At 38.8% G+C, this 27,453-nt stretch overlaps 1 protein-coding gene across 2 annotated transcripts in view; it reads left to right on the forward strand.

The window, feature by feature from the left end:
• alpk3.L (alpha kinase 3 L homeolog) overlaps positions 1-27,453 on the forward strand; it is a 62,665-nt gene that overhangs the window by 11,283 nt on the left and 23,929 nt on the right. Inside the window, exons 2-6 of one of the 2 annotated variants that reach the window (XM_041586650.1) lie at positions 1,529-1,762; positions 13,211-13,252; positions 14,131-14,252; positions 19,187-19,304; positions 24,347-25,760. In XM_041586650.1, the coding sequence (XP_041442584.1) occupies positions 1,593-1,762; positions 13,211-13,252; positions 14,131-14,252; positions 19,187-19,304; positions 24,347-25,760 (1,866 nt within the window). In that variant the 5' untranslated portion in view covers positions 1,529-1,592. The remainder of the gene's footprint in view (positions 1-1,528; positions 1,763-13,210; positions 13,253-14,130; positions 14,253-19,186; positions 19,305-24,346; positions 25,761-27,453) is intronic. The other variant, XM_041586651.1, reaches the window with a different exon arrangement.

A 27,453-nucleotide genomic window follows, 5' to 3' on the forward strand; every position in this document is an offset into this window, starting at 1 on the left:
CTGCAGGTTATCAGCACTGAAAGTTAGCAAGGGTGACACTGAAGATTGGTGAATGCAGAGATACAAGTACAAGTTTATAGCCCCACAACAAAATCATTTTAGGGGGCTCTAATGTTTACCTTACACTCCTGGGCCCCAAAGCAGTTGTGGAGTCAGCATGCCCTACTATTTAACCCTGGATAAAGGCATCAGTGTGTTAATGATCTTTCTTGTTATAATCCATTTATACAGAGCAATATAAAACTATAAAAAAAATATAAAATGTATCTTGGCCATCCTTGATGTGTCCTTAGGAATGGTTCATGCTTGAAAAGACCTGCTTTACCTTTTTTACAATTGTAGATGTAGACCACTGCTGCTTGTCTAAAAACACCATGGCTTTGGCAAGCATTGACAATGAAGTTTGAACGTAGCACAACTTTAGAAAGTTGCAGAAACAGTAGCGCAAACATTTAAGCATTAGAGTAACACCCAGATCTAAACACATATATGTAAATAAGAATTTCAATGGGACTCAGTGTATCTTATTAGATGGTGAATTACTTAATTACTTCAGATTTCCTCAGTATTATAGCATGTGAAAGGTGCTCATTTATTAAAGGGCAAGTCAACTCCAAAATAAATTTGCCTAATAAAAGAAAACATAATTCTAAGCAACTTTCTAATGTACATTAATTAAACATTTTCAGTGCTTTTAAAGTTATTTATAAAAACAACTGCTATTGAAAGCAGCATTTGCTTAACTCCTGGCTGATACTTTTTAGACATTGTTGCAAAAGTCTTGGTTCCCCAGCAAAGACAGGTCTGTTAATCAGCTGTCTTGTCTTACATTGTATCAACAGTCTGAGCCACCAGGGCAGAGAATGGAAAGGGACAGACAAACACTGCTTTCAATAGCAATACATTTGTAATGAAAGTATATTGCAAAGTTGATCAATTCTGTTTTCCGCTGTAAGGCAAATTATTATTTGGGGTTGCCTTGCCCTGGTTAAATAATGGTCCAACTGGACGAATGGTTACTGTAAGCTCCCATCACCTTATATGGAGTTGCCATTTCCTATATCTTGCCTTAATGAATTGTTACATTGACTATTTGCAAAGCTAAAAGGAAACAACACCCTTTAGCTAAAAGGACTAAAACAGGCTAAATGTACCCCACCCAAACTTTACCATGCTTTTAGAAATGACCACTAAAAAAAATCCTCTTAGCATTTTAAGTTAAACTACACAGGAGATTCAATAGGTTGGTGTCAGATCGATAGATCCTGCTGGGCAGGAAAGCCTGCTGAAGGCAGATGTAATATAGGAGTGCATATGAAAAAAATCTGAAATGTGTATAACATTATATTAATTGGTTATTTGTATTGCTGAACATGCATTAAGCTTATGTTCTGTAAATATCTTGGTACTTTTAACTTAGTGATTGTAACAAGAATATATTTTTCCATTAATAATGATCATTGAAATATGTTTCTGCTACTATAATGAGAACAATCCCAAGTAAAGGCTGTACTCTTTTCCTTTCCAGATTTCAGACTGTAGCCTTCATTTTTTCTTTGTGACCAAAAAAAGAAAAGGAAAAGAGATATAGGATGGGTACCCGAAGACCCATGAGCCGCACATCTTCTACAAATGGGAGGTATTATGACTCTCTAGGAAGCAGCAACGGCAGTGCCAGTGAAAGTGAAGACAGTAATGGGTCTGCATACAGTCCCCGAGCAGATAGTAGAAATTATCTGCTTAATGTGAGGCCTGAGAACAGGTAGGAAGACTTGATTTCTTATGAATTTGGTAGGAATTGTGCACCATTAATGAACAATCAGATAAAATGTATATATATGATGCAATGCTTATTTATGTCTTGTAATTAAAAAGAGATTCTCTTCAGATCAGGCCCAGGGTATACATAAAATCTACAACCAAAAAATGCTAGGCTTCTTCTTTTGGAACTTTTCTTACATACCAAATATCTGATTAAAATACCATTTAATGACGTTTGGCGACTTCCTGTTACTTTAGCCCTTTAACTACAAGAGGACCTTTATGGCAATGATTTTTATGGGTGGATATTCCTTGCATTTGCCACCTGCTCAATTTTCAGCTCTGCTGGAGGGCAGCAAAGTGTTAATAATTGCCCCAACTGCCTTAATGTTAATTTCCTGGCAGCTGCCAGTGTAGTTGTAGGTTGGGTGATTACCTCACTGTCCTGTACCTCACACGCAGCACAGCAGGGGGGTCCAGAGGGGGGCCCTGGGACAGCAACCCTTGTGGGCCCAGGACTCTCCAGTCTGACCCTGAACAGAAGTTACTTAAAGAGATACTGACACCTGAAATGAAACTTTTTTTTACATCTATTATAATATTGGCTTTGCAATACTTCTAACTTTGCCATAAAGTATTTGCATGATGCTTTTACATTACCTGTCTGATCCCCCATGTTCCTGTATGAGGGGGCTGCCATATTTGTGCAGCAGGAATCCATTAGCATTAGAAACGGTAACTAACAGGCTGAGATGGGACAGTCTGGTTGGCAAAGTCAGAGTGTCAGAGTGTCAGAGAGTCAGGCTTAGGAACTTCAACTAACAATTATATACAAAAACAAACCTCTCAGCAAAAAATGATCAACATGACCTATAGGTAACATTTAATGTACATTCATATGCTAAAATTCATTTTTTAGTGTCAGTATCACTTTAACAAATTCATGCATAGGGCTCTGAGTTCTCCTGCAGTTTCTCTTAGCTTAAATGTGCCCTAGCATTTTTCAAAGATATATTTGGAGGATTAGTCTTATAATTACACTGGCATGTTTCCCTGGCAAAACATGTACTTCTAGCTTTCTAATAAAAGCCCTCTTTCCAGAGCTCCTTTGCTAATGAATGCGCCACATTGAACTATCGCAAGGCATCCTACTAGTTCTAAACTATTGCATGTATATCCAATAGATATTTGCACATTCGTTCTTATTCAAGACTATGATCACTTTGTGCATAATACAGCAAAGACCCACAAAGAGTCACAATGAACCATATCTAGTAGTGAGTCTAAAGAAACTGGGCCTGCTGAGTGATCTTGAAAACATGTGTCCATGAAACATGAGGGCAGTACATGCATTTCATTCCAAATTATTGATCTAGTGAATCCTGGAGTCAGAAAGGGAGATATGGAAAAACGACTCCTCGAGAGAGAGGCATTTTGGATTTACACTTTAGATACGATTATGCCAAGCGGCCTGAATAGGGAGTGGGAAGTTAGCCTCTTTGTAGATTGAACTGAGGTATATTCATTTCCCATGTAGGTGACCATTCCCCCTCCTTTACCACCACCCTCCCTTTTTCTTTCTCTCCTGAGATTGTATTTTAGGTGTGGAGGCATGTTGTACGAATTATCACAGTTTTATATAGTTTTTGTTTATAACTATTATTAATCCTTAATTTATATATTATACTGTTTATTCATTTTTTGACAACATGCTTCCACATTATTACAATCTCTTTCAATACTGCGTTATGCCATATTATACAACAGCACGTACTAGCATTTATTGTATATTTATGGTCCTTACTTTTTCAATAATATTTTAAAAACATTACAAGCTCCTAAAAGTTCAGAATAATTTCTACTTGTAAGGTCCGTGTATTCATATTTACTAATTTATTTGTTATGGGCGATAGTAGTGACTGTGTTTTTAAGTATTTGTCTATGTAGCACTTAATCACATAATTTAATTATATAATTATATCACTTTTATATCACTAACTTATTCCATTCATTATCAATTCCCCAATTGAACAGTAGGGGGGAAGCTACATATATGGGTATTTGGCAGAAGGCGCATTGGCTTCTTGAGGAAGTGACTAGTTTTGAGTCCCGAAACGCGTCAAGCCATGCTCTCACCCTGCCTGCAATGCATTTGTGTGTGCACTATGTTTTTATTGCAACATCTTTGAATAAAATGTGAACTTTTAACCATTTTGGCTTATGGATCCCATGTCTATGGCAGCCTGTTTATGTGCCTTCTCGCTTTGTTTCCTGGAGTACCACGTGACCGGAGTGGAATGGCTGCCCAATAGACGCAAAAGGATCACTACTCCATTTTCTGTCAGGCTTGGCCACAGGTGAGTGGCTGGTAGTTAGGAGCCTTGGTGCTGTATAACACGAGTACAGCGGGTATTTGAGGTTTTGATAGGCCGGAAACATGTTATGCAGAAGAGTATTTTAATAATGAAAAGTATGACAATAAAACAGATGAACAAAAGATAAAAAATAATATAAGTTCTTACACCGGTCGGTGGTCAAAGGCAGGCAACAATAAAGCAAGTCCGAGAAACAGGCTGAGGTCGGGGGCCGGCTGATGGCAATAACAAGTCCGTATGGCAGGCCGAGGTCGGAGGCAGGCTGATGGCAGAGGGTAGTCCAGTAAACAAGCTGAAGTCAATTACCAGGAGAACCAACAGAGAGCAGGTAAGGGGAACTGTAGCAGAGAACACAGGCACAGGGAACAAGGCAGGAATCTCAGGAACAAAGCAGGAATCTCAGGAACAAAAGCAGGAACAAGGAGTGACAGGAACAAGGAGTATGCAGGATCTAGCTTGGGAGCTTCAATGATCAAGCGCCAGGGTATCATTAGCAACAGGCTTATAAAGGCCCTTAATTAACATATTACCAACACCTGGTAGAGCAAGAAGGAGGAGGTGAGCAAACGTAAAAGGTAGAACGTCTTTGATCATACCAGTAGAAGCAGATTCCAAAGGTCTCCAGTGGCTCAATGAAATAATGCAGGAGCTTGTGAGTGTATGGTTCAGAGTTCGATCCCAGGTAGCTCCTGACACATTCCTAAGATTCTCCTTTCGGCGCATTTTGTTTGTATACGTGCTCAATAAGCAAATAACTTATGTTTTGGGTAGCCGAGGATAGTATAACAGTGCTTTATTAGCAGATTCATGCAGGCCTTAAGGTGGCCATACATGGAGAGATCCGCTCGTTTGGCGATGCGGCTGCGATCCGACGGGATTTTTAGTCCCATCCGGGGAAGCCCGTCGGGGGGGCCCCATACACTGGCTAATAAGCTGCCGACTCGGTCTATCGGCAGCTTTTATCGGCCTGTGTATGGCCACCTTAACACAACAGTAAGCTTTCACTTTTAAGCTACCAGGAAGTATGCACAGTATAAGTATGAGCACAGTGACATCTATAGGCCATTTGCATGAACACCACATATTTCCCCTGTAATAGGAAAGCATTTGGACAACAATAATAAACAGAAACATTAAACAGTATGCATTTTAAAGCAATAATATACATTATTCACATCACATAGTCTTTGGTCCATGCAGGTAGTTTTCTGATTCTCTCAGTATGCCTTATAGGTTCACTTTCCTCAGGCCTATTGCAGTTGACATCAGGAATATGAAAATGCCCTTCATCAAATGGAGCTTCTCCAAAGTCATATCTAACAGGAGCAAGACGACTTGCATTTCATATGCGTCCATCAGACAGTTCATATGTGTATGGTCCTCGCTGGCGTCTCACTTCAAGTGGTGTAGTAAATTTAGATTGTCCTTGTTTCAGTATTCCTGGTTTCTTAATTCTGACTAAAGATCCAGGTTGAAAGTGTACTTCTCTGGCACCACATTTTCTGTCAGTATAAGCCTTGCATTTGGCTTGTTGACATTTCACAATGTCAGCAGTAGATGATTTTGTAGGCACAGTATTTTGTGGAAATTTGATGTCTGCAACATGTAACTTAGTGCGCATCTGTCTGCCATGTAATAATTCAGCAGGAGATGATTGGGTTGTTGCATGGCGCGTTGCTCCTAGTTATGTAGGAACCCTGTTGTAAATACTTTCCAAGATTTCGCAGTAAGATTTGCTGTCTATAGTGCTTCTTTCAGACTTCTGTTTAATCGCTCGATTTCTCCATTTGCTTGTGGGTAATACACTGAAGATTTCCTATGCACAATATTCCTCTCTCTCAGAAAGAATTCAAACTCAGATGAGACAAACTGTGGTCCGTTGTCTGATATTAACTCCTTTGGATTACCTTCTCTGCTGAAGACTGTAGACAGAAATGTTATTACTGTAGCTCATGTTATTTGAGAAACAAATGCAATTTCAGGCCATTTACTGTAATGGTCTATCAAGGTTATAGCAAATCTACAGTCGAACAAAGCATCTGTAAAAGAACCGACAATATCAATAGCAGGTTTTTCCCATGCTGAATCAGAAAATGGTACTGGTGTGACATCTGGTCTAACCTTAACTTTGTGTACAAAGTTCTTTGCACAGCCCAGTGAAGTGTTGCTTTGTGGTGAAATTTTAAAAACTGGCTGTGTGGCAGGCACTGGTGCTGTAGTAATGAGACCATCAACTAATTGTAGGTTTAATGCAGCAAAGAGATCCCTTCCAAGTATAGCAGTACCCTTATTCACAATGTAAAAGTCACATTTTGCAGTATTTGCTTCAAATTGTACAGTCACTGGCAAGAAACCAAGCACAGGGATTGGATCCTTTAAGTAACTGACCAGTTTCAGGGCAGGTGCAACAAGCGGATCTTTTGCAAAGTATTTCAAGAAAATATTGTTTGGTAGTATATAAACAGCTGAACCTGTATCAAACATCAGGTTAATGGAGTGTCCCTTGTCAGCAGAAGCAGTACTGAGACTCAGTGTCGGACTGGGACACCAGGGGCCCATCCAAAACTTTGACCAGGGGCCCACCAATTAATCTTAGACCAGGGGCCCACTCTTCCTCTCCTTTCTTCCTCTCCTCACTCAACCTATATTATCCTAGTCTGTTTTCTTTACATACTATACTCTATTTTTCCAATTATTTAGCCTCTTTGCTCTCATAAAAATAGGGAATGGCCATGAAATAGGCCAAATGTTTAGCAGCATGAGGGTTCACTGACACCTGGGCCCACCGGGACTTTTCCTGGTATCCAGGTGGGCCAGTCCAACACACTGACAGTGCATATAAACTTGTCTGGAATAAATGTACCAGCTTTATCCACACTTAATACTGTAACATTTGTAGTAGTGACTTCATGAACATCTTTAGCAGCACTATGGCAGAAATGTCCTACCTTTGTGCATCTGTGGCACCGTATAGCCTTTACAGGACATGTTACATGATTTGCAGTGTGTTGTGTTGAACCACAGCGAAAGCAGTATTTTCTATTAGTATTTGCTGTATGGTTTTGCAGTGTAGGTGTATCCAGGGCCATAACTAGGGGTAGGCAGAGTAGGCACGTGCCTAGGGTGCAAAGCTGGAGGGGTGCCAGGCATGCACCTTCTCTGCCTCTCCTACCCCTAGTCCGGTCCCCTCTTTGGCTGGCGTGTGTGTTCCTTTGCATTGCCTCTGTTTTTGCACAAGTGCGCACACAAGTTCTTTTGCGCATGTGCACACACAGGTTTTCACGCATGCGCACACACACGGATTTTCGAGCATGCACGGGCACACAGTTTTTCGCGCATGCATGTGTGCCTCTGTGGGCCAATCAAACCAGCTGGGCTGCTTAGGGTGTCTGCCCAGGCTGGCCCGGCACTGGGTGTATCCCTTTCCTTAGCACTGTATTTTGCCTGAAACTGTGCATTATTAGGCTACAGTGTTGAATTCACAATCTGTACATTCCCAGCAGTTCCCTGACTGAGAGTTTTAGCCTATGCCACTGCTGTTTCAATTTGGCTAGCAACTGTAATAGCCTTTGCAAGGGTTAAATCCTGCTCTAGGAGCAGTCTCTCTCTAATGCGAGGTGAGTTTGTTTTTTCCACTATTTGGTCTCTTAGCATTTCATCTGTTAGAGTCCCTAACTCACAGGTAACAACCAGCTCTCTCAAAGCTGCTACAACTTGTTCTGTGGGTTCGCCATTACATTGTCCACGTTGGCGGAATTTATATCTTTCAGCAACCACATTTACTTTTGGCACGAAAAAGTTCTTTATAGCAGTAATAGCAGTTTCATAAGTCTCATCAGGTAATGGTAATGTATAGAATCTACACCAGGGATCTGTAACCTTGGCTCTCCAGCTGTTAAGTAACTACAAGTCCCACAATGCATTTGCCTTTAGACTCCTTCATTAGACTCCTTCATTGCATTGTGGGACTTGTAGTTCCTTAACAGCTGGAGAGCCAAGGTTGCAGATCCCTGATCTACACTGTCCCTCTGCTCCCAGGCAGTGAATAGCAGCAGAAATCTGTAATAATGCAATAATGTAATTTTCAAACATATGGATCCAAGCAGTAAAAGGTATGGTAGGCTCACCAGGGTTTGGAAGAAAAAGGTGCAGGCTGCTGCAGAGGTAGAAGATCCCATCCTCGTCGCCATTGTTATGTTTTGGGTAGCCAAGGATGAGGAGAGTATAACAGTGCTTTATTAGCAGATTCATGCAGTCATTACACAACATTAAGCTTTCACTTTCACTTTTAAGCTACCAGGAAGTATGTACAGTATAAGTATGAGCACAGTGACATCTACAGGCCATTTGTATAAACACCACAATAACCCAACATACAAGCGCTTACTTATCAGGACAAGACTCAGCAGTCTATCTATATCTAAAGAGAAGGGGTCATATTTCTGAGGACAGCAATTTGCATATATTGGATTGCGGTTGGTTTGAAAAAGTGTGGCATTAACGCCAATCTAAAACACTCATCCCAGGTTTGTCTCGTCTGCTATAAATGATAACACAGCTGTGATTATAGTGCGTGGTGGCTTTAGTGCTGTACAAACCATATAATTCCCACTCAGTGACATAAATCTGTCTCCCCCTCTCTTATTTATAGAGCATTTTTTAGAAAGATCTTCTGTAAGGTACGTGCTTTAGGGCAATGACTATTCTTGAACATGGTTAAAGAGCTAAATATTTGCATTTGTAGTAAATATGTCACTTGTTAGGTTACTCTGCTCCTCAGATGAACTGGTCTAATTAGAATCATTTCCCACAGCTGTTTTCTGCCTCAACTGCAACACAATCTTTAACTTACAATGTTCAATTTGTTATCAGTCTGTAAAGGTTGACAGATGCGCTATATGAAACCATATGTTGCTATATAACTTTGTAGGGCATTGATGTATCATGCAGGAAAGGGACTTGTGATCTTGGCAGATCTGGATGGTTACTCAAGGTCACTGATTTGGAAAACACCTTGGGGGTCATTTCTAAAGTTTGCACAGTGCATATTTATTCGCAAATGGTTGTATTGACCATGTTTTTTCCTGAATGCTAAAATATTGCACTGCTGTGCCCGTCCTTAAATTTTTTTTTTTGCGAATTCACATTGAGAATGGGTAAATGGCTCTCAAATGTTTGCGTGGTGTGCGAAAATAGCATTGACTGTAACTTAAATTAGCAATTTGCAAAATTGTTTTTGCATGTGTGGCGTAATTCAAACGCAGCGTTTGCAAATAATATTTGCAATTTGCAATTTTTTCCATATTTAAAAAGCACTTATAGACATTTGCAGTGTTAAAAAAAAATATTCGAAATTCTGTTTGCACACTCTTATTCAACTTTATAAATGTAACCATGCGCAAGTCAAATATATTCACTGTGCGAAACAATCTGCTCTTCGCGAAGTTTATAAATGAGCCCTGCTGTGTGCTCTCAGATATGGTATCTAGTGGGACATGGAATAATCCTGAGACAGTGCTAGATTATACTGGCATAGTGGCATAGTAAGAAGTAGCATAGGAACTAGGCACACTCATTACACCTCATCTTGCTTCCTATCCCATTTATTATTTCAGCCAAAGTAACATGTAACGAAATGATACCGCTTTATATAATTTAACTGATAGAAAAATAATGACCAGAACAAATCTTTCCTATGTGAAACAGTATGTGGTAATGTTGTTAAGCATTGGCTTGTTATATTAACATATATAGTTCCTCTATGACTAGTAAAGTAATGTAGGGAGATAACTGCTTATGCAGCATCCTTACATGTTACTTATTAAACTTGAGATTATCTCTAAAAGTTAAAAGTACAAAGTGTCATCGTGTATACAGTAACCCCTTTGTGTCTTCAACAGGCGTGGGGTCATCCCCTGATCTCAAAAGGTCAGTGAATGGGTTGGGTTTACAACCCAAACTAAATATTTTAGTTCATTTTTACTCTACTGGAATTCCCCAGGTTCACCTTTTAAACTACCAATACATTTTGGTTCCTAAGATGGGGCTGAAAACCATAGCATTATATTAATCTACAGTTGTTGCAAGCAAAACAGTTTTAAACAATGATAAAGCCCTTCAGAATATGCTTAAATCCTGTGTAAGTTCTTTGAGCCTTCCCATGAAGCAGAGTTTGCTGAGTGAAGTGATGCCACTGTTGTCTCTTTGTGTTAACATTGTGCTTGTTTTGACAAATTGGGCACAACTGATGGACAAGGGCAACCCCCCTCTTGCCTATAATTACTTTGGAATTGTGAGTGTAAAATACTGTAAGGTAGCTAAAAAACATGTGAAAGAGTGTCTGAAATTGCAATTTGCACACTAGCGTGAGTATGTGACCCTATTTATTTCTAGTTAACTTTTGTGTTTAAATGTAGAAGCTGGTTTAAGCATTGCATTTTATTACCCCCTCCTAAATAGTATTTTAGAAGCCCTGCTTCATTTTCTAAATTAAAAAAGAAAGAGATTAAAGTTGCACAAATATAGATTCAGGGACTGATCTAAAGACCAGAATCACTCCTTTCTGTTTAGTAAAAATATATACCTCTACTGGCTTGTATCTCTACTTTCATTTACCAGCTATGAATATAGGGTGCTATATATAATATATATACTCTCTATTTAAAAGAAATATACTTCATGATAGATTTACTAAAATTAACTTGTCTCAATTTATTTCCAGTTTCATGAATTCTACATTTTGTTGCCATTATTTTACTTTGTGGTGTGATCGATTCATGTTGTCACATTTGTATTGCATTTTCATTATATACATTTGTTTGCATTGCTTCTGTCTAACCTGTGTTTTGTTTTGTCTGATTTTTGCATCAGTGACCCATTTCTTTCTTCACTTCACTAAAATGTAGCTATTTGTTCCGTCTGTGTTTATTTCATTCTCTGGGGTGTGTTCACATTGAAGGCAATGATGTCATCTGTGTGGGACAATGTTATTATGTTATCAGTGTTCATCTATATTTTGGGTTATAAGGAAGTCAAGTGTACTGTTCCGGGCTGGATTTTTTCTGTTGGCGCCCCAAGGGTGTCATCACCCACTGCCTGGTACTGTTGGTAATAGCAAGGAACCCACCCTATCTTTACTGTAATAATGTGCACTCTTACAAATCATGTGAGTGTGAATACGTGGAAAATCATCTTGTATGTAAATATATCTGTTCAAACAATATAAATGTGAGACTGGTAGCAATAGAACTAAGGAGATGCTGAGAGAAGGTAATAGAGAAAACATAGCAGGGAGAGAAAATGCAGAAAAACGGAAAAGCCAAATGGAAGCATTCATGGATGGAGCGGGAGGTACATGTGGGGAAGTGTAATGAAAAATGCAATTTCTCCTACTCTTCTTATAACCCATATCAAGCAATCAGCAGGCAACTATTTACTAGTCACTTATTCAAAAGCAAACATCTTATTGGTTGCTATGGATTACTGCACCTGGGCAAACAATTGACTTTGCAGTCTATAATATTATTATCAAAGGGAAAAAAAAAGTCTTATTTTTTATGCCCATGGGGCCTCCCCAACCCATAGCCCCAGTACAGTAAATGTTCCTCTGCTTAGCTTTTCCAAGAAACAACCTTAAACAGAGCTTTCCCCTAGCCTGCAGTGATCCTTAATTTATCAAGTCCATAGTGTGTTTTAGTGACCTTTTTGGTGCTAGGTGATGGGCTGTGTTGCATTTATGTAACTGTGATGCAACCATCAATGGGCAAAAGCCAACGTTGTCCGTTAAAGACAGAGGCTGAATAAATATATTGCTAAAAAAAAATTCAGCCAAAGACTGCAAAAGTTTGAAAAAGGGTTGAGAACCCACACCTGAATGATTGTAAATGCTGGAGCCAATTTAAACCACAAAACTCTTTTCGAGGCTGGTGGAAACCATCTTTTTAAGATTTATTTCAGTCTCTTACTTAAAAGGGAAATGTTGGCATTTGAAACTTGGTAAGTGACACTACAATAGAGAAGAAAATCCATCACATAACTTGAATTTCACTGATAATAAACAAATTATACTAGTATATTTATAAAGGTGTGTACTTTACTCTGTACCTTACCATTGCATACTATATATACCTTTAGCACACACTGGCATTTAATGCATTATTCTATACTAAAGCTAAAGGCAACCAACATGGGCCCATCTCCTAAGCACTCCATTCAATCAGCCTATGGGCTGACTAACTGAGGGTGTACGAGGGGCCTCACACAGTATGGACCTCTAGAGCACAAAACTTCACAACAGCAGAAAGTGAAGAGAAGCAGCAGCTGATCTTTACTTCCACATCTGCACCGTGCACTGGCCAACGTGGTGCACGGGCAAATTAAATTTTCAAAACCTGACCAATCCCCAGACTGGACAATAGCCAAAGTACATGGATATCATTCAGCATCAGCGACATATAATATATGAAATGTACTTTCATATTTTTATTAACCTTTAAGTAATGGTTTATTGTTTATATATATATATATATATGTTTATTGTTTATATTTTAAATTCTGTTACAAAAAGAAAAAAAATGTTTGCCCCAGGCTTGAGGTGACAAAAAACACTTGAGTTAGTGCCAGAAAATACACACCTTAATAAATAAGCTAATTAGCTCTTTGTTATGGATTATTTTCATGATTGGGATGCATGGCATTAGTTCACAAGTAGTGATGGGCGAATCTGTGGTGTTTCACTTCGCCGAATAATTCACACATTTCCAGTGAAATTTGTGAAAAGGCGAAAAAATTTGCGAAACTGCGCCATTTTTTTGGACGCTTTGGCGAATTTTTGCTCCTTTTTTGTGAATTTATTTGCCAGCGGCGAATCACGGGAATTCACAGTGAATTCGCATCTGCCGAATAAATTCGCCCATTACTATTCACAAGGACAACAACAAAACTTTTGTTTTTTTTTGTAGTATTTGCATTTTACACTAATCTTCACACAGGTAGAAATATACCCTTAATTGTTCTTCGGCTAACGCTTCTCTGCTTAATGTTTTCCAAATGTGCCGGTTTTCTGCTTGCTCCAGTCGCTCCAGCTACAGTCGGTACTCAAGCTATACACCAGGAAGGTAATGTCCCTGCTTCATAGTATGGCTAATAGGGTGGGAAAGCTATATAAAAATAGCTACATTTTTTACTGGAACTTGGTTGCATAAATTGGGTAAAGGACAGTTTTACAAATTAAATTAAGCTAACACCACTTATTGAGAAACAACCATTGTCTATGACTGTCAAACTGAACATCAAAGGAATATTATTCTATTAAAAGAAAGGAAAACTTTACACCTCCTTATCCTAGGATTTTTAGTGAGCATATTAGAATTCATACTAGCTGGAAACACAGTACAATTGGCACTTATAAAAGATGTGCGGCCTGTCCCTTATAAAACAGTCTGGGATTTAAGTGTAACATTTCTGTGTGTTTAGGACTAAGCATGGTTTACAGCTTTTGTCACTTGCCTTCAGGCACATTGCTAAACTAAACTGTATATCTATCATCAGATATAAGGTTTGCCAACAGCTATGGTAATTTCTGCCTGCTTCTCAGATGACTTTTCATACTGAACCAGTCCTGCGATTTGTTCAGAGGGGAGCAATTCCAAAGCCAAAATCTAAAAGTTGGGTTGATGAACTGTTCATCTAGAGATGTAGACCATCTTCATAGAAAGTTTTGGGTCCCGCTATTGATTATTTGTGTAGGATTTTGCATAGGAACTATCACTTACCTGGTGAAAAAGAAAAGTATTTCTCCATGATGAAAACATTTTTACAAGACAGATATTGTTTACAGTTAAATCCAACTTCTCAGTACATATGTACAACAAGTGTATATATTGCAGTTACAGCTGTTGAGTCAGGTCTTCAATTTGATGCATGCAAATCTAGTTCACAATACACTGCTATGACGTTCCCCTCATTTACCAAGTGATGTTACTATTTTTGCCAGGACCACATTTTGTAGCATCATCTCTCAGCTGACTGAGGAGACACAGCCGTGTTTTGAAACCACGCTGAAACCCAAAGCAGTGTCGGAGGGATGTGATGCTAAATTTATCTGCATGTTGTCAGGTAAGCAATGAAGAGGTAACACGTACAGGGATTCTCTCATTGTATAATATCTCTTTCAGAATATCACTTAATATTGTTGCATCACTTATTACATTAGGGCTTTGAGTTTCATAAAAAAAAATTTCTGTTATAGGTTAAGGCTGTCAGTGTGGTTTGTGTGCCATGCCCTTGCACTCCCTTTTTAATTCAATGTGGAACAAATTGCCAATGACAAATGTAATTGAGGTAGCATAATGGCATATTTATTAAAGGTCAAAAACGTGTGAAAGGTTTATGATGTGACAATGTCTCATTTGATCATCGTCATAGCACCTATTCAGAAAGAAAAAAAAAACACCAATAAAAAACATTTGAATGGAAAAAAAAGCTGGCAGTTACAAATGTTAATAGGAACAGGAACATTAGGAATCTGCAGATATACTTCATTTCCTCTATACAGAATCCCAATCCTTTCTCAAAACCTGCTGCTATACTTTAGAATAGATCTTGCTTGCATAACCAGCTTTGAGGCCAAATGTATGAAATCAAATAAGTTAAGTACTACATTTATGCCTATGGGTGCTAATTTGTTTATGAGTCGTATGGCAGTAACACACTTACGGATATATCATAGAATTTGACCAATATCCTTCTGGAATGCATGTTTGGCACCCCCTAAATGGGAACTTGATGAACAAACTAAGGTGCAGTTGCTGCTCAGTTGATAAGCAGAATGGAAAACCAGGATGACCCATTTGATACGTTTGCAGAGATCCCCAACCAGTGGCTTGTGAGAAACATGTTGCTCACCAACCCATTAGATTTTGCTCCCAATGGCCTCAAAGCAGGTGCTTATTTGAATTTTTGGTATGGAGTCATGTTTTAGTTGCATACAGGTGTACTGCAAAACAGAACTTCCTTTAGGCTGCCAGTCCACACAAAGGCTATGAAGTAGCCAATAGCAGCCCTTATTTGGTACCCCCTGGAACTTTTTCATGCTTGCGTTGCTCCCAACTGTTTTTACAATTGAATGTAGCTCACGGGTAAAAGAAGAGAAAAGAAAAGAAGAAAGAATCCTGGTTTATTGTGTCATTGTTCAGCCTTAAAACTCACTTGCTCATCTTCCCATTGGGTGACCCAAATCAAGAAATACAAAGGACAGCTGGAGAATACCATTTGTTGACAGTCCAGGGGTCAGCAACCTTTACTTTCAAAAGAGCCATTTTGTCCCCCTCGTCCACTAAAGAAAAATAGTCTGGAGCCGCAAAACATAAAGTTTTTAAAAGTTTTAACCTTTTTTTAATTTTAACTGTTACAACATCAGAATACAACAAACAGAAGTGCAGTGTGTATGTGTAGGCCTACTTTGAAATAAATTAAACATTGAATAGTCCTATTAAATTTTAGTGTTCTCATCTGTTTAATGTGACTTCTGTTTGTGAAGCTCCATGCTGATCTTTCCTCTCTTGTCTTGAGTGTGTGATCGCTGTAAGGACCATGATGAATCATCTTGCTACGGCTCGGTCTTGCCTGGCACTCCTGGGACGTCTATACAGCCCTCGCTCCTGCTGGCGGCTTCCCGGTCTCACACTCAAGAAGCCGCCAGCAGGTGCAGGGGAACCTAGACGACATGACAGGCAAAGCCACAAGACAGAGCCGCAGCAAGTAGGAAGAAGAGCCGCATGAGGCTCCAGAGCCGCGGGTTACCTACCCCTGGTTGACACAGTGGAAAACAGGAAAGAAGACCTGTGCATTAATACAAATAAAATAAAGTTAACTATTTTGGAGCCATTAGATTCCCTTTTAAAATTTCACTTCAAGAAGCCCCTGTCAGTTGAGGTATCATACAAGCCTATTTATTAAATGTCAAAAGCGTGTAAGTAATCTTGAAGATTAGTATGTGATAATAACTTGTTTCATCATAATCATCATCAAACACTTATTCACAGAGAAAAACATTCTCTATTCAAATTTTCTCCAGTATTCTTTTATATTGTTTTAATCTAATACTAAAAAAACACCTTCCAATTATTTTCAGATTTGCCATTGCCAGAATGGCAGCCCTGCTATCGTGTATTCTCCTTGTTTAGGTAGCTTTCTAATAAACTCAGGCTTCTATGAATCCCTCATCTTTCTGGGACTGCTAGTTATGTCATTTTGAATTGAAGGAGATATCTTTGAAAGCATGGTACATGTAGGATCTAATTGGGACAGCCAGAGAATGAAGTGATGCAATTTCTGGTTCTTCTTTGCTGTAAGGGTAATGGATATGGCTGGGCAGGGACCTTGTGTGAAATGATGGGAGCTCAGCTTTCAAACACTGACGTCCACACATTTATCTACTGGCACAAAGTGCTACTTGTACTAGGAAACATAAAGTTCTTTACGGAGAAAATTGTAAAGAATAGATTCTCCTTTAAAGAGAAACTGTCATGAAAATGGAAATGTAATAAGCTTTGTCTCATGAAAATGAGGAAACTTTCTAAATATAATAAATAAAAATTCTGTACCATTTCTGAAATAATAATTTTAATCTTTTATCCCCTTCTCAGCATCTGTGTCTCTTCACACAGGAGTCAAATTTTAATGGACATTTACGAAAAATACATTGGTCTCTGTTGAATTTGCATAGGCAATATATTACAGCTGTTTTAAAAATAACCAATGCCAACACAAAGCTGCATGTTGGTATAGATTGCTGAGGTTGGGATAGTGAAGAGTAATTTAATTATTTTAGAAATTTTCAATCAATTGGGAAAAACCAAGTTGGTGTGAGAGGTCTTGTTGCAGAATTACAGAGACAGAATCATGAGAAAAGTCATACGTTTGTGAGTAATGTGAAGTTATGACAGAAGAAGAGGTGGGTAAGAAAATTAGTTACCACTTCGCTAATTCACTAAATGCAAAGTTGCGTCCTGGTCGATGAACGCTGGCGACTTTTCATTAGCGTTACTTTGGCAGTGCGAACGTTTCAGATCTAAATGACACTAGTGACCGTTTCTGCCTAGCGAAACTTCGATAGTCCGCTTAGGCTTAGGTCAATTTGAATAGGGTGGGTACATTAAAGTTGTATGTAGCGAATTTCCGAGTTTTTCCACCGCCGATTAAATTTGCGAAATTGCTGCGAAAATTCGCTGACAAATTATAATTTTGGTGGCGACAATTATGACACCCGCGACAATTCTGACGTCAGCAACAATTAATAGGCGTCCATTGACTTCAATGTGCATCAGAATTATCGCCAGCTTCGGAATTGCTGCCGGCATCAAAATTTGCATTTCAGCAAACCAAAATGGGAGAAATGCGCCCATCACTGGTCGTATGGACTTCTTTATTAGAGATGTTGATGCAAATGTTCGAAGTGGCCACTTTTTATTACAAATGTCCAAGGAACATGAATAAAGACAAAAGAGATCCTCTAATGCCCTACACATGAGCTCACCCTACAACGAATGTTCCATGTCGGTCAAATGTCTGGGGAAAAATGTTAACACAAAAAGTTTGATAGTTAGGACTATTAAGCAGGTAATCCTGCTTAAAAAAGTAGTTTTTACAACTTAAATGCATTACCGGCATACAGGATATGATGTAACTGACATAAGATTAAGGAAGATGTAGCTTCATTTTAGCAGTTCGCCTGGTCTGAGGTCGTGAAGGAAACGAAAAGGGGAAAAAGGTAACATTCAGTAAAATTCGCACTTTGCAGAGTAACGACCATTTGCCAGATCGAAAAAGTTGCCTGCCAATATAGTGCGAACGAACACTAGCGACGGTCTCGTTAGCTAGAAAATTGTCCTCTATGCCTGTTAGTGAATTGCTGATGTCCCTTCGGATGGGATTTCTGGCAAAATGTCGCTAGTATTAGCCACTTCGCCCTTTAGTGAATCTGCCCCTTAGTTTCTTCTTGAAGAGCTTGAGAGAGGATTCCTTATGGAGGAATTCCAGAGGTAAGCATGCCATCAATAGTAAGTAGTAAATAGTAAGTAGTAGAAGGGCTCGGTTTGGGTGGAAAGACCATGAGCTCTTGGCCAAGTTGAGCTTGAGGCAGAGTTGGTTCATCCAGGAAGAGATAGCTACTAAGCAGTCTGTAATCTGGGGTTGAACGTCAGTGGTTAGTGAGGGGTGTCTAAATATATCTGAAGGTCATCGGCGTACAGGTGGTATTTAAGGCAAAATGAAGATATAAGGTCTCCTAAAGAGAGAGTGTACAAGGAGAACAACAGAGGGCCAAGTACAGAACCCTAAGGAACCCCACATTAAGATGGACAGGGTTAGAAGATTTGTTTTCAAAAGTAACAGAGAAGTAGCAGTCAGAAAGGTAGGAATAGAATCAGGCTGCAGCTTGATCACGGATACCAATTGAATGGAAAACTTGCATTAGAACAGAATGGTTAACAGTATCAAAAGCAGAAGATAAGTCCAGGAGAATGCGCATAGAGTAATGCCCTTTGGCCTTAGCAGTCTGGAGATCATTTGCAACTCTACATAAGGCAGTCTCAGTGGAGTGTAATAGATCTTTTTATACAGAGCTTCCCCTTTCCACCTTTTTTATTTTTAATTTATTAGGTTTTTTATGCACTGCCCATTAGCAGCGGCCATACAGTGCCGGGCCTATGGGGGGGGGGGAAGAAAAGCCCTAACCTCTAATAGCCTAACCCCCTGCCAGCCATGCGCAGGGACTCCACACATACACACACCCCTGTGACTAGTGCTCTAGTTTCCCTTTGGGGAATGCGGATAGAAGAGGTAAATGCGCAGCTCCCCCTAGCATTGTGCCCTGGACATGTACCTCTTCTACCTAGCCCTAGTTACAGCCATGCAGACATCCCACTACATTTATGACATTGCTGGACATTTTGAGTTGTTTTTGGTTTGCCCAATATATTAGGGCTGCTAACTTGTAATGTCAGAGGTCATAGACAGCTATAAAATGTGCCCTTTTATGATTTCTGCAGGATATCCAGAGCCTGAGGTTACCTGGTATAAAGATGATGAGGAGATGGACCGATACTGTGGTTTGCCAAAGTATGAGATTTTCCGAAACGGAAATCGGCACACCTTACAGATCTATAAGTGAGTATTTAATTTTAATGATTACTTGTATAAATAATGATAAATAATACACTGTCTTTGGCTAATAAAATATGCACAACATTTTTATAGTATTTTTTTAAATTGTTTTTTAGGTACATAAGAGAGAGAGAAGGTTAGAGAGGGAAGAAGGGGGGGGGGGGTTGTTGATCCCGCCTGGGGGTTCCATCAGGTGCTGTTAGTAAGATCAGCTGTATAACATATAATACCATACATGTTTCACAATTTACATATGCGTTGCGGCATTTTCATCAAAGAGAACCAGTCCCTCCTCATCGATTCAGGGCTGCCAGATTTTGTCAAACTTGTTTGGACTGCTAGGTAAGTGAGCTTATACATTGGGAGAGTGGCATCTACCAGCTTTTGCCACATCTTTTGTGTAGGTGTTTTAGGACCCATGCATCTCAAATTATTACACGTTTTTGCATAGTACAATAGAGCTTTAGTAAAGAAGCTCTGAAACCATGACAGCTCCGTCATAGACACCAAGTAGGCAGTTTTGGAGGGACAACAGATGAGGGGGAGCCAGATGTGATGAAGGGTATGATGTTTTACAGAAATGCTGGATTTGGGGGCTTTGCTAGGTAAATATGTAAAAAGTCCACCACCTAGTCTTGGCATCTATGGCAGCTACTGTTGCCTCTCTTGCCAAATGCATGTAGATTCACTGACTTCAGGTAAGAATTTGTATTATATCAATCTGTCTCGGGAGTATATTAGGAAATTATATAGATTATTGGTTGCTTCTTCCCATTGATCTTCTTACAGGTCTCCCAGTGTGTCCTGCCATTCAAGAAGGTGCATGTCCAGCAATAGTGTTATACAGGAAGCATCCTGAAATGGCAGTCAATTGACACCTGATGAAATACCTGGACTGAGATTCAAAAAAGGCCCTGTCATTTTCATATATACTGAAGCCCATACACAGGCCCAATAAACAGCAACTGTATATGGCATCTTACAGCAGCCCCTCTAACATTTGTAATAATCTACAGATTGCCAATAAAGGTCTGTTCGTTAAAATCCAAGTTCCCATTCTCCAGTGCTGGCTTCTGACTCCTAACAATAAGACAGGTTAACCCTCGTTCCCCAGATAAGACTCCCTGCCTGCAGTCTGCATGCTGCCCTTGACTACATTAGAGAGAAAAATGTGGTCCCCTGTGTGGCCCTCGCCTTTAAGCTCATTGCAGAATAAATTCTAGTTTGTTGTAAAACCTTGTTTTGAATCAAAGTTGGTTGGTAGGTGAGGAGTTACGATGTGTGTATTTTTCAGCTTATTCAAATAAATAGTTTACATTTAAAGGGATACTGTCATGAAAAATATAGTTTTTTTTCAAAACACATCAGTTAATAGTGCTGCTGCAGCAGAATTCTGCACTGAAATCCATTTCTCAAAAGAGCAAACAGATTTTTTTATATTTAATATTTGAAATCTGACACGGGTCTAGACATATTGTTGACATTTTATATAGTAGAGTGAATTATTTGCAGTGTAAACAGTGTAATTTAGAAATAAAAACTACATCATAAATATCATGTCGGAATCCCTTTAAAGATTTATTGCTATTTAAATTTAAAAAAATTGCAACCAGGGAGGATAAAAATGCATTGGCTTGTGATATCTATGACACATAATAAGTTATATGTAGAAATTGCAGCTAATAGCATGTATAAATAGCATGCAGAGACATTTTCTCTCATCAGATGTGTAAGTATGCTTCAAAGTTTGGGAAACACTGGCCTAGACAGAGACACTGACTGTCATCTGCAATATCAGCAGAATCTCCAGCAAAGGTCAGTTATTGATCGAGAAGGGTAGAGCAGCTGCTTCCTGGGCAAAGAGACAAAGCAGCTGAAGCAGTTCATCCTAGGGGTGATGCCACTTTGTCAGTCACTTTGTGGAAACACCAATAACCCATCTGTGCCCCAGCTGAGCCTGGGCTAAACTTTCAGGCTTGCAGCAGTTAAATAGGCATACAACTCAAATTAATTTGCATTAGGGACATCCATACAAAAGGATATTCTGTTAAGAAACAGGGTTATAATATCACATTCATATGGAGAGAGAGAAATAACTTACACCTGTTTACACCTTGTATGTTTATATAACCAGTTAGGGTTATGAATTAACTATCTAAAAAAATGGGTAATAGAAAGCAAGCCCTCAGCAAGGGGAGAAAATATATGCAAAACCTAAAAAAATAGAGCTGGCACATTTTTATAATAGAGCAGGCTTTTATATTTTATACAAGATGTAAATAAAGCTTTTTGTACTATTTCACAACGATTTTGGGACTCCTGGACTTTACTTAGTTTAGTTATTTTTTGGGAGTGATGGAATGTGCCAGCTCTATTTTTTTAGGTTTTGCTTATGAATTAACTAGCCAGAAAAAAATTGTTGTGTAAATACTCTAACCCATGAAAATGAAGGAATGTTTCTTATGGAGCAGTCAGTCCATACAAAGATAATTCAGTAACAATAAACCACTTCAAAAATGACTGCAGAAATGTATTAAAGTTTATATTTCAATAATTAAACAGTAGTTTAAAGGGAAGTCTCGGGTCAGACTGGTTTTCTGTTAGGCTGGATTGCATAAGTAACTATTTATAGTAATTTTGGAGTTGATTTATCAACCCTCAATATATTTTTATGAGCGGTAACTGTTATTACCACTCGGTAAAACATTGCAGAGGTTCATAGTTAATCATTTATTTTCCACAATGTAATAATTCCTTCCAGAAGAGAATATAATTGTCTATCTTCTTTCTCCCTTTATTTATATGGGTGTCTTAGGTGATAGGGCACAGAACTGTTGCTGCAGCTGAGCAGCAGTAAACAGTATTTCTGAATAGATCAGGATACTCAAAGTAGTCTAAGTCATTCTGACAAATTGACAAATCAATCAACTTTTCACAATGATAAAATATAAAACAGAACAAAAACACACATTTTCCTTTGAAATATAAAATATAAAAAGCATATTTAGACAATATTTCAGACATGAATACATCCTATTAGGCCCGAACTGGAAATCTGTGTGTTCTGGCAAATGGCAGAGGGGCTGCTGTAAGATGCTATAGACAGTCACTATTTAGTAGGCTGGTGGGGGGCTATTTGGACCTCTGTGTACTTGAAATGCCAGGGCCTATTTTGGATCCCAGTCCAGACTTGAATCCTATTAATTTTGTCCAGACTCAAGGGTACATTATCTCTTATGTACATTAATGGTTTATACTACTTAGTTTGTAACCTTTGTTGTGGTTATGCAATATTGGTAATGTGAGTGGATTTATTCATAACAGACAGAGCGTCATTCTTTCTATTTTAGTAGAGGGGGACCCGTCACCCAAAAAAAAAATATTCCAAATCCTATTTTATCATATTAGTCAAGCAAAATTAACCTAAAATTGTATACATTATTTGAATCTTGTTTCCATCAGTCTGGAGCTAATTCTAATTATAGAAGTCAGGCAGGAGCCATTTTGTGTGCACTGTTATTAAGGCAAGCCTTGCGTCATCTCAGAATCTTGTTTGTGCACCAGAATGGGGGGTCTGATGTCCATCCCCATGCAATGGTTACGCAATGAAATAGTTAAGAGAACTGGGGGAATGTGAGGAGAGCAGTGACATCTAGGAAGTGCTGAATGGAAAGTGAAAGTAATTGCTTGCCCCGCCTCTATGCCTAAGGCATAGAGGAGGGGCAGGCAATATTTGACAGCTGAGATTTTTAAATGAGTTTACAACAGCTATGAACGCTTTAATAAAAAAAAAAGAATTTGGATTTCATGTTTCATTTGAAAAGGACTTTTATTATACAACTTTTTATGTCTGGGTGACAGGTCCATTTTAAATGTACCAATTTGTTAGAAACTTTCCTGATTGTCAGGGAAATCAGCCCATATAAATCAAAACGAGTTATGAGTCAAAAAAATGTCAGTTATGTTCACAGTCCTTGACTGGCTCGCACTTGTATCCCTTCAAGCCCAAAAACACAATACCTAGGAAAATCAGCCCATATGTTTCAAAGAGAGAGAGAGTGTATTTCTTGGCTTGGTGTGTCTTCCTTTTTTCACCAAAATGTCTTAAATAAATGTGTAGAATTTGCACGTCAAACTGCTTCTTCAGTTAACAATTCAAGTTTACTTGTGGTTGTGCCTGCAAATGCAATGAGACCTTATGGCATTAGCCATTTGTGTGCAATCCCTCCTTGACACCCAAAAGTTTTTACTGGCTCCCAGTAGGTAAATACAAGACTATAGTAAAAAATAGGACTGCCCATAAAAGAGTCTTAGCACCTATATCTTTAGACAATTTTAATCAATTAGACACAAATCACAACAGGGTTATTAAAATTGTGTAAGGATACCTTTGGAAAAAAAGGTTTCTATCATTTTTTAGGAGATAAAGATATATATACAACTAATTAATAATTAATAAAGTTGGAGAGTGTTATTTACAAGTTCTGCCTTGAGGAAAGGTGTGTGGCAGGTTACCAGAGGTGGGAAAATGGCAGCTCTGGTGACTTTAAAAAATTGGAGTTTTAAGCCAGAAATTCAGCTCACAATTGCACTCTCGTCACCAGCAACAGGGTTGGACTTGGCCAGCAGCCCCAGCCCTTACGGTTGCCTCCCCCTGAATTGGTACGTGGTGGGGCGGGGGTTGTTTGCCATGGGGGCTGAGTTGATGGCCCCCGGTCGACTCCAATCATCCCAACAATGACCCCCCCATTGCTGTGGAATATGTAAGTACAGGAGGTGGCATTGTTAAGGATGTCTCAGGACAGGCTGGGGAGCAGAATCACCCTTGGTTATCTGTTTTTAGAGAAAAGGGTAAGCATAGAAAACAAATCATGTTCTAACTGCACCTAGGGCAATGATAAGAAGGATGTTTTAGGGGCACACTCACTAGAAAACAATGCAAACAAAATTAACAAGAAAGTCCGAATTTTTCTTTTATATGCTGTTTTATTCTATGTTATATACTTGGTATCCAATGGTGAGAAACATGTGTTTATGTATTCTAGTTGTCTGGAAGAAGATGCCGCTATATACCAAGCTTCAGCAAGAAACAACAAAGGAATTGTGTCTTGTTCTGGTGTGCTGGAAGTTGGTACAATGACTGAATACGAAATACACCAAAGGTGGTTCGCCAAACTCAAAAGGAAAGCTGAAGCAAAGATGCGTGAGATTGAGCAGAGCAGGAGGCGGGTGAAGGAGAATTTAGAGGAAGGAGAAAGACTAAGGGCATTAAGCCCAGAAAGAATTCAGAGAAAGAGAAGATTCTCGACAGAAAATAAGCAAGAATCTACTGCTTCTGTATCAGAAAAAGAAGACTTAATAAAGGTCAATTTTCCAGACCCAAACTCACGACTGCAAGAGGAAGTATCCAGTACAGCGCAGCAACCGCAGAATGGGGTTAATGGGTTCACAGAACTGGATAAATCTCAAGAAGAAGCAGTAGTCACAAATGGTTATACACTTCCTGAGAATATAGAGGATAGTGGTAAAGAATTCCTTGCCTATGTCTATGAAACAGTGGAAGTAATAACAAAAAAAACAACCGCAAAAGAATCATATGCAAAAAAGAAAAAAAAGGAGGATGATTCTCCTGTTTCTAAAGCAGAAACCAAGAAAGAGGAGGCTGCACCTGTTAGCAGTCAAAAGAAAGCAGAGGGCATAAGTTCAGCTCCTAGGAGATCACGCATTAACAAGGATCATACTAGGTCAGCAGACGAAAAAATTGAAATTCAGACATCTCAGCCAGCAGTTACAGCAAACCGAAGGTTTGCTGTTAACACTGCACTTCCTAAAGTAGGGAAGACAATATCAAAAGATACGAAGAAACCAAAAGAACCAGTGGCACCTCCGATCAAGGCGGCATTTGCCTCCAGCACACGGAAAGATCCCCTGCCAACAAAGACCAATGTCATTGTTTGTTTGAAGGATATGTATTTTGGGGAGTCAATGCAAGTTACACAAGAAGAAAAAGATGTCAAACCAGCTAATGAAGTCCAGAAGTCAAATGCTGAAATAAATGTCTCTGGTGTTAAACAAGATATAGGTACTCCAACAAAGGTTGAACCACAGACGCAAGCTAGTGAGCCACCAAAAGCAGCTCCAAGACGTTCCAGAGAACAAAGAGAACTGCTTTCAGGTAGTACACCCCAAAAAGCAAGCACAAAGTGTGATGCTTCAGTTGGTAGAACACCCTTTGATAATCAAGGGGGTCAGGAGTCAAACCCAGGTTGTGAAGTTTTACAGCAAGCCATTGTAGAAAACAAACCAGAACATTCTTCCCCCATTACATCACATTCTATATCTGACATTCCTGAACAAAAGCATTTGGAACCAGTTCCATCTCTGAGGCTGTCTGGGAGAGAAATCCAAGAACCGGATGCCTTAAATAAGAGCAGAATAGCCTCAGAAGACCTTCCTGAAGTAAGTTTTATCTTCTTGTTTACTTACCTCATGCAAACATTTTTCCGTATCAGTTAATCTCCAGACTATAACGCAAAAGGCCCCTAATTATAGCTTAGGCGTTCATGGGTTGGATAGATTCCTACAGTCACGATGACTTTTTTTAATGGCTGTTCCAAACAGAATGCCTTTTCATGCCTCTCTTTTGTGCAAAATAGATTTTAATGTGCAAAATACCTTCTTCTGCACAAGTTTTAATCATATGTTTTACATGCTGCATTGCTGCATTGTGCATTATACACTTGTTTGATTCATATATTCATTATATATTTCTTTGCATAGTAATTCTAACTGTTTAACAATGAAAAATGTCACATGATCTAAAATTTTCTGTTGTGCAATATAGCTGTGGTTGCAAAACCAAACCTTTGTGTGTAAAATATTGTTTTCTCTAGTTAGTTTTACTTTTAATGAAATAACCCCAGTTTTTGTGCATTTGTAAGGTTAGTAAAAATGAAAGGTAGCTAATTGCTACCACCTTCTGGGACTTGATAAATCATTGAATTCTGTGCTGTCAGAGTGCTGTCAACAAGGGGTTACAGCCCAGAAATAAGCTTACATACCAATAGAATAAAGTCATGGAAGTGAACTCTCTTCATCTTTCAAAGTAGTCATGGGCTTGTGCCGGCACAAACATAGATGTATTTGAAGTGGCTTGTAAGCAGGTGTTGCAGTTCTTCATCCCTTGACTTTCACTGCATTGGAGTTTCCTTATGTCCTTCAGTATTTCCATAAACATATTCAAGGGCAAAAAGATACTGTATCTGACTTTTATATAGGGGTCTTACTTTCTAAAGCTCATCTAAACTTGTCCAAGGGAGGTGCTTGATGCAACACTGTTTTTGATTGCAATAGTCATCTTAAGGGGATCCAGAGCAATCAAAACAGCCTTTCCACTTGCAGCCAGTGACTTGCATGACAAACATACAGTGTTTTTGAACAATAATAGTAATGAGTAATAAAATCAAATTCTGCCCTACAATTTTACATTTCAGAATGCATGCAGCACCTTTACTTCTTTATAACTATAGAAATGGTGGCAATATTTTATTGCAATGAGTAAACACAAAATACTTTCATCCACTTACAAAAAAGTGAGTATTTATTTCATGAGAACACCAATTTACAATTGGGGAGGTGTGTTAGGAAGGGATTGGGTAACACACCTCCCCGAAACCTTGTGTTTGGTGTGAATTGGTGTCTAACTAAGAGCTCATGAAATAAATACTCACTTTTTTTTGCGAGGGGATGAAAGTATTTTGTTTTTACTCATTGGAAACTGGAAGGAAAGTACCAGTCCAGTCCAATCCACTTGCACTCCACCATTTGTTCTTTTGTAAATATTTTATTGCAGGCACTACCCAATTTTTATTTAATAAAATACCCAGCTAATATATATTTATATACAGTATATCTGCCCTTACACTTCTAGGTACTTTCCTTTAGTAACATATTACATTACATAATATGACATTTATCTTATAGTCTATAATGTGGCATTTAATATGCGCATAACTGAGTTACCATCAGAGGGAAAAGAAAAGTGTAAATATTAGGTGTATGCCTTTGGGCTAGGCCAGAAGTTGTCTTAAGGGGTTATTTATCAAAGTCCGAATTTATCTCAATATTTTCTGCTACAAACTCCAATCAAATC

This window comes from Xenopus laevis, chromosome 3L (genome assembly GCF_017654675.1).
Source record: "Xenopus laevis strain J_2021 chromosome 3L, Xenopus_laevis_v10.1, whole genome shotgun sequence".
In the NCBI taxonomy this organism is placed as follows: Eukaryota; Metazoa; Chordata; class Amphibia; order Anura; family Pipidae; genus Xenopus; species Xenopus laevis.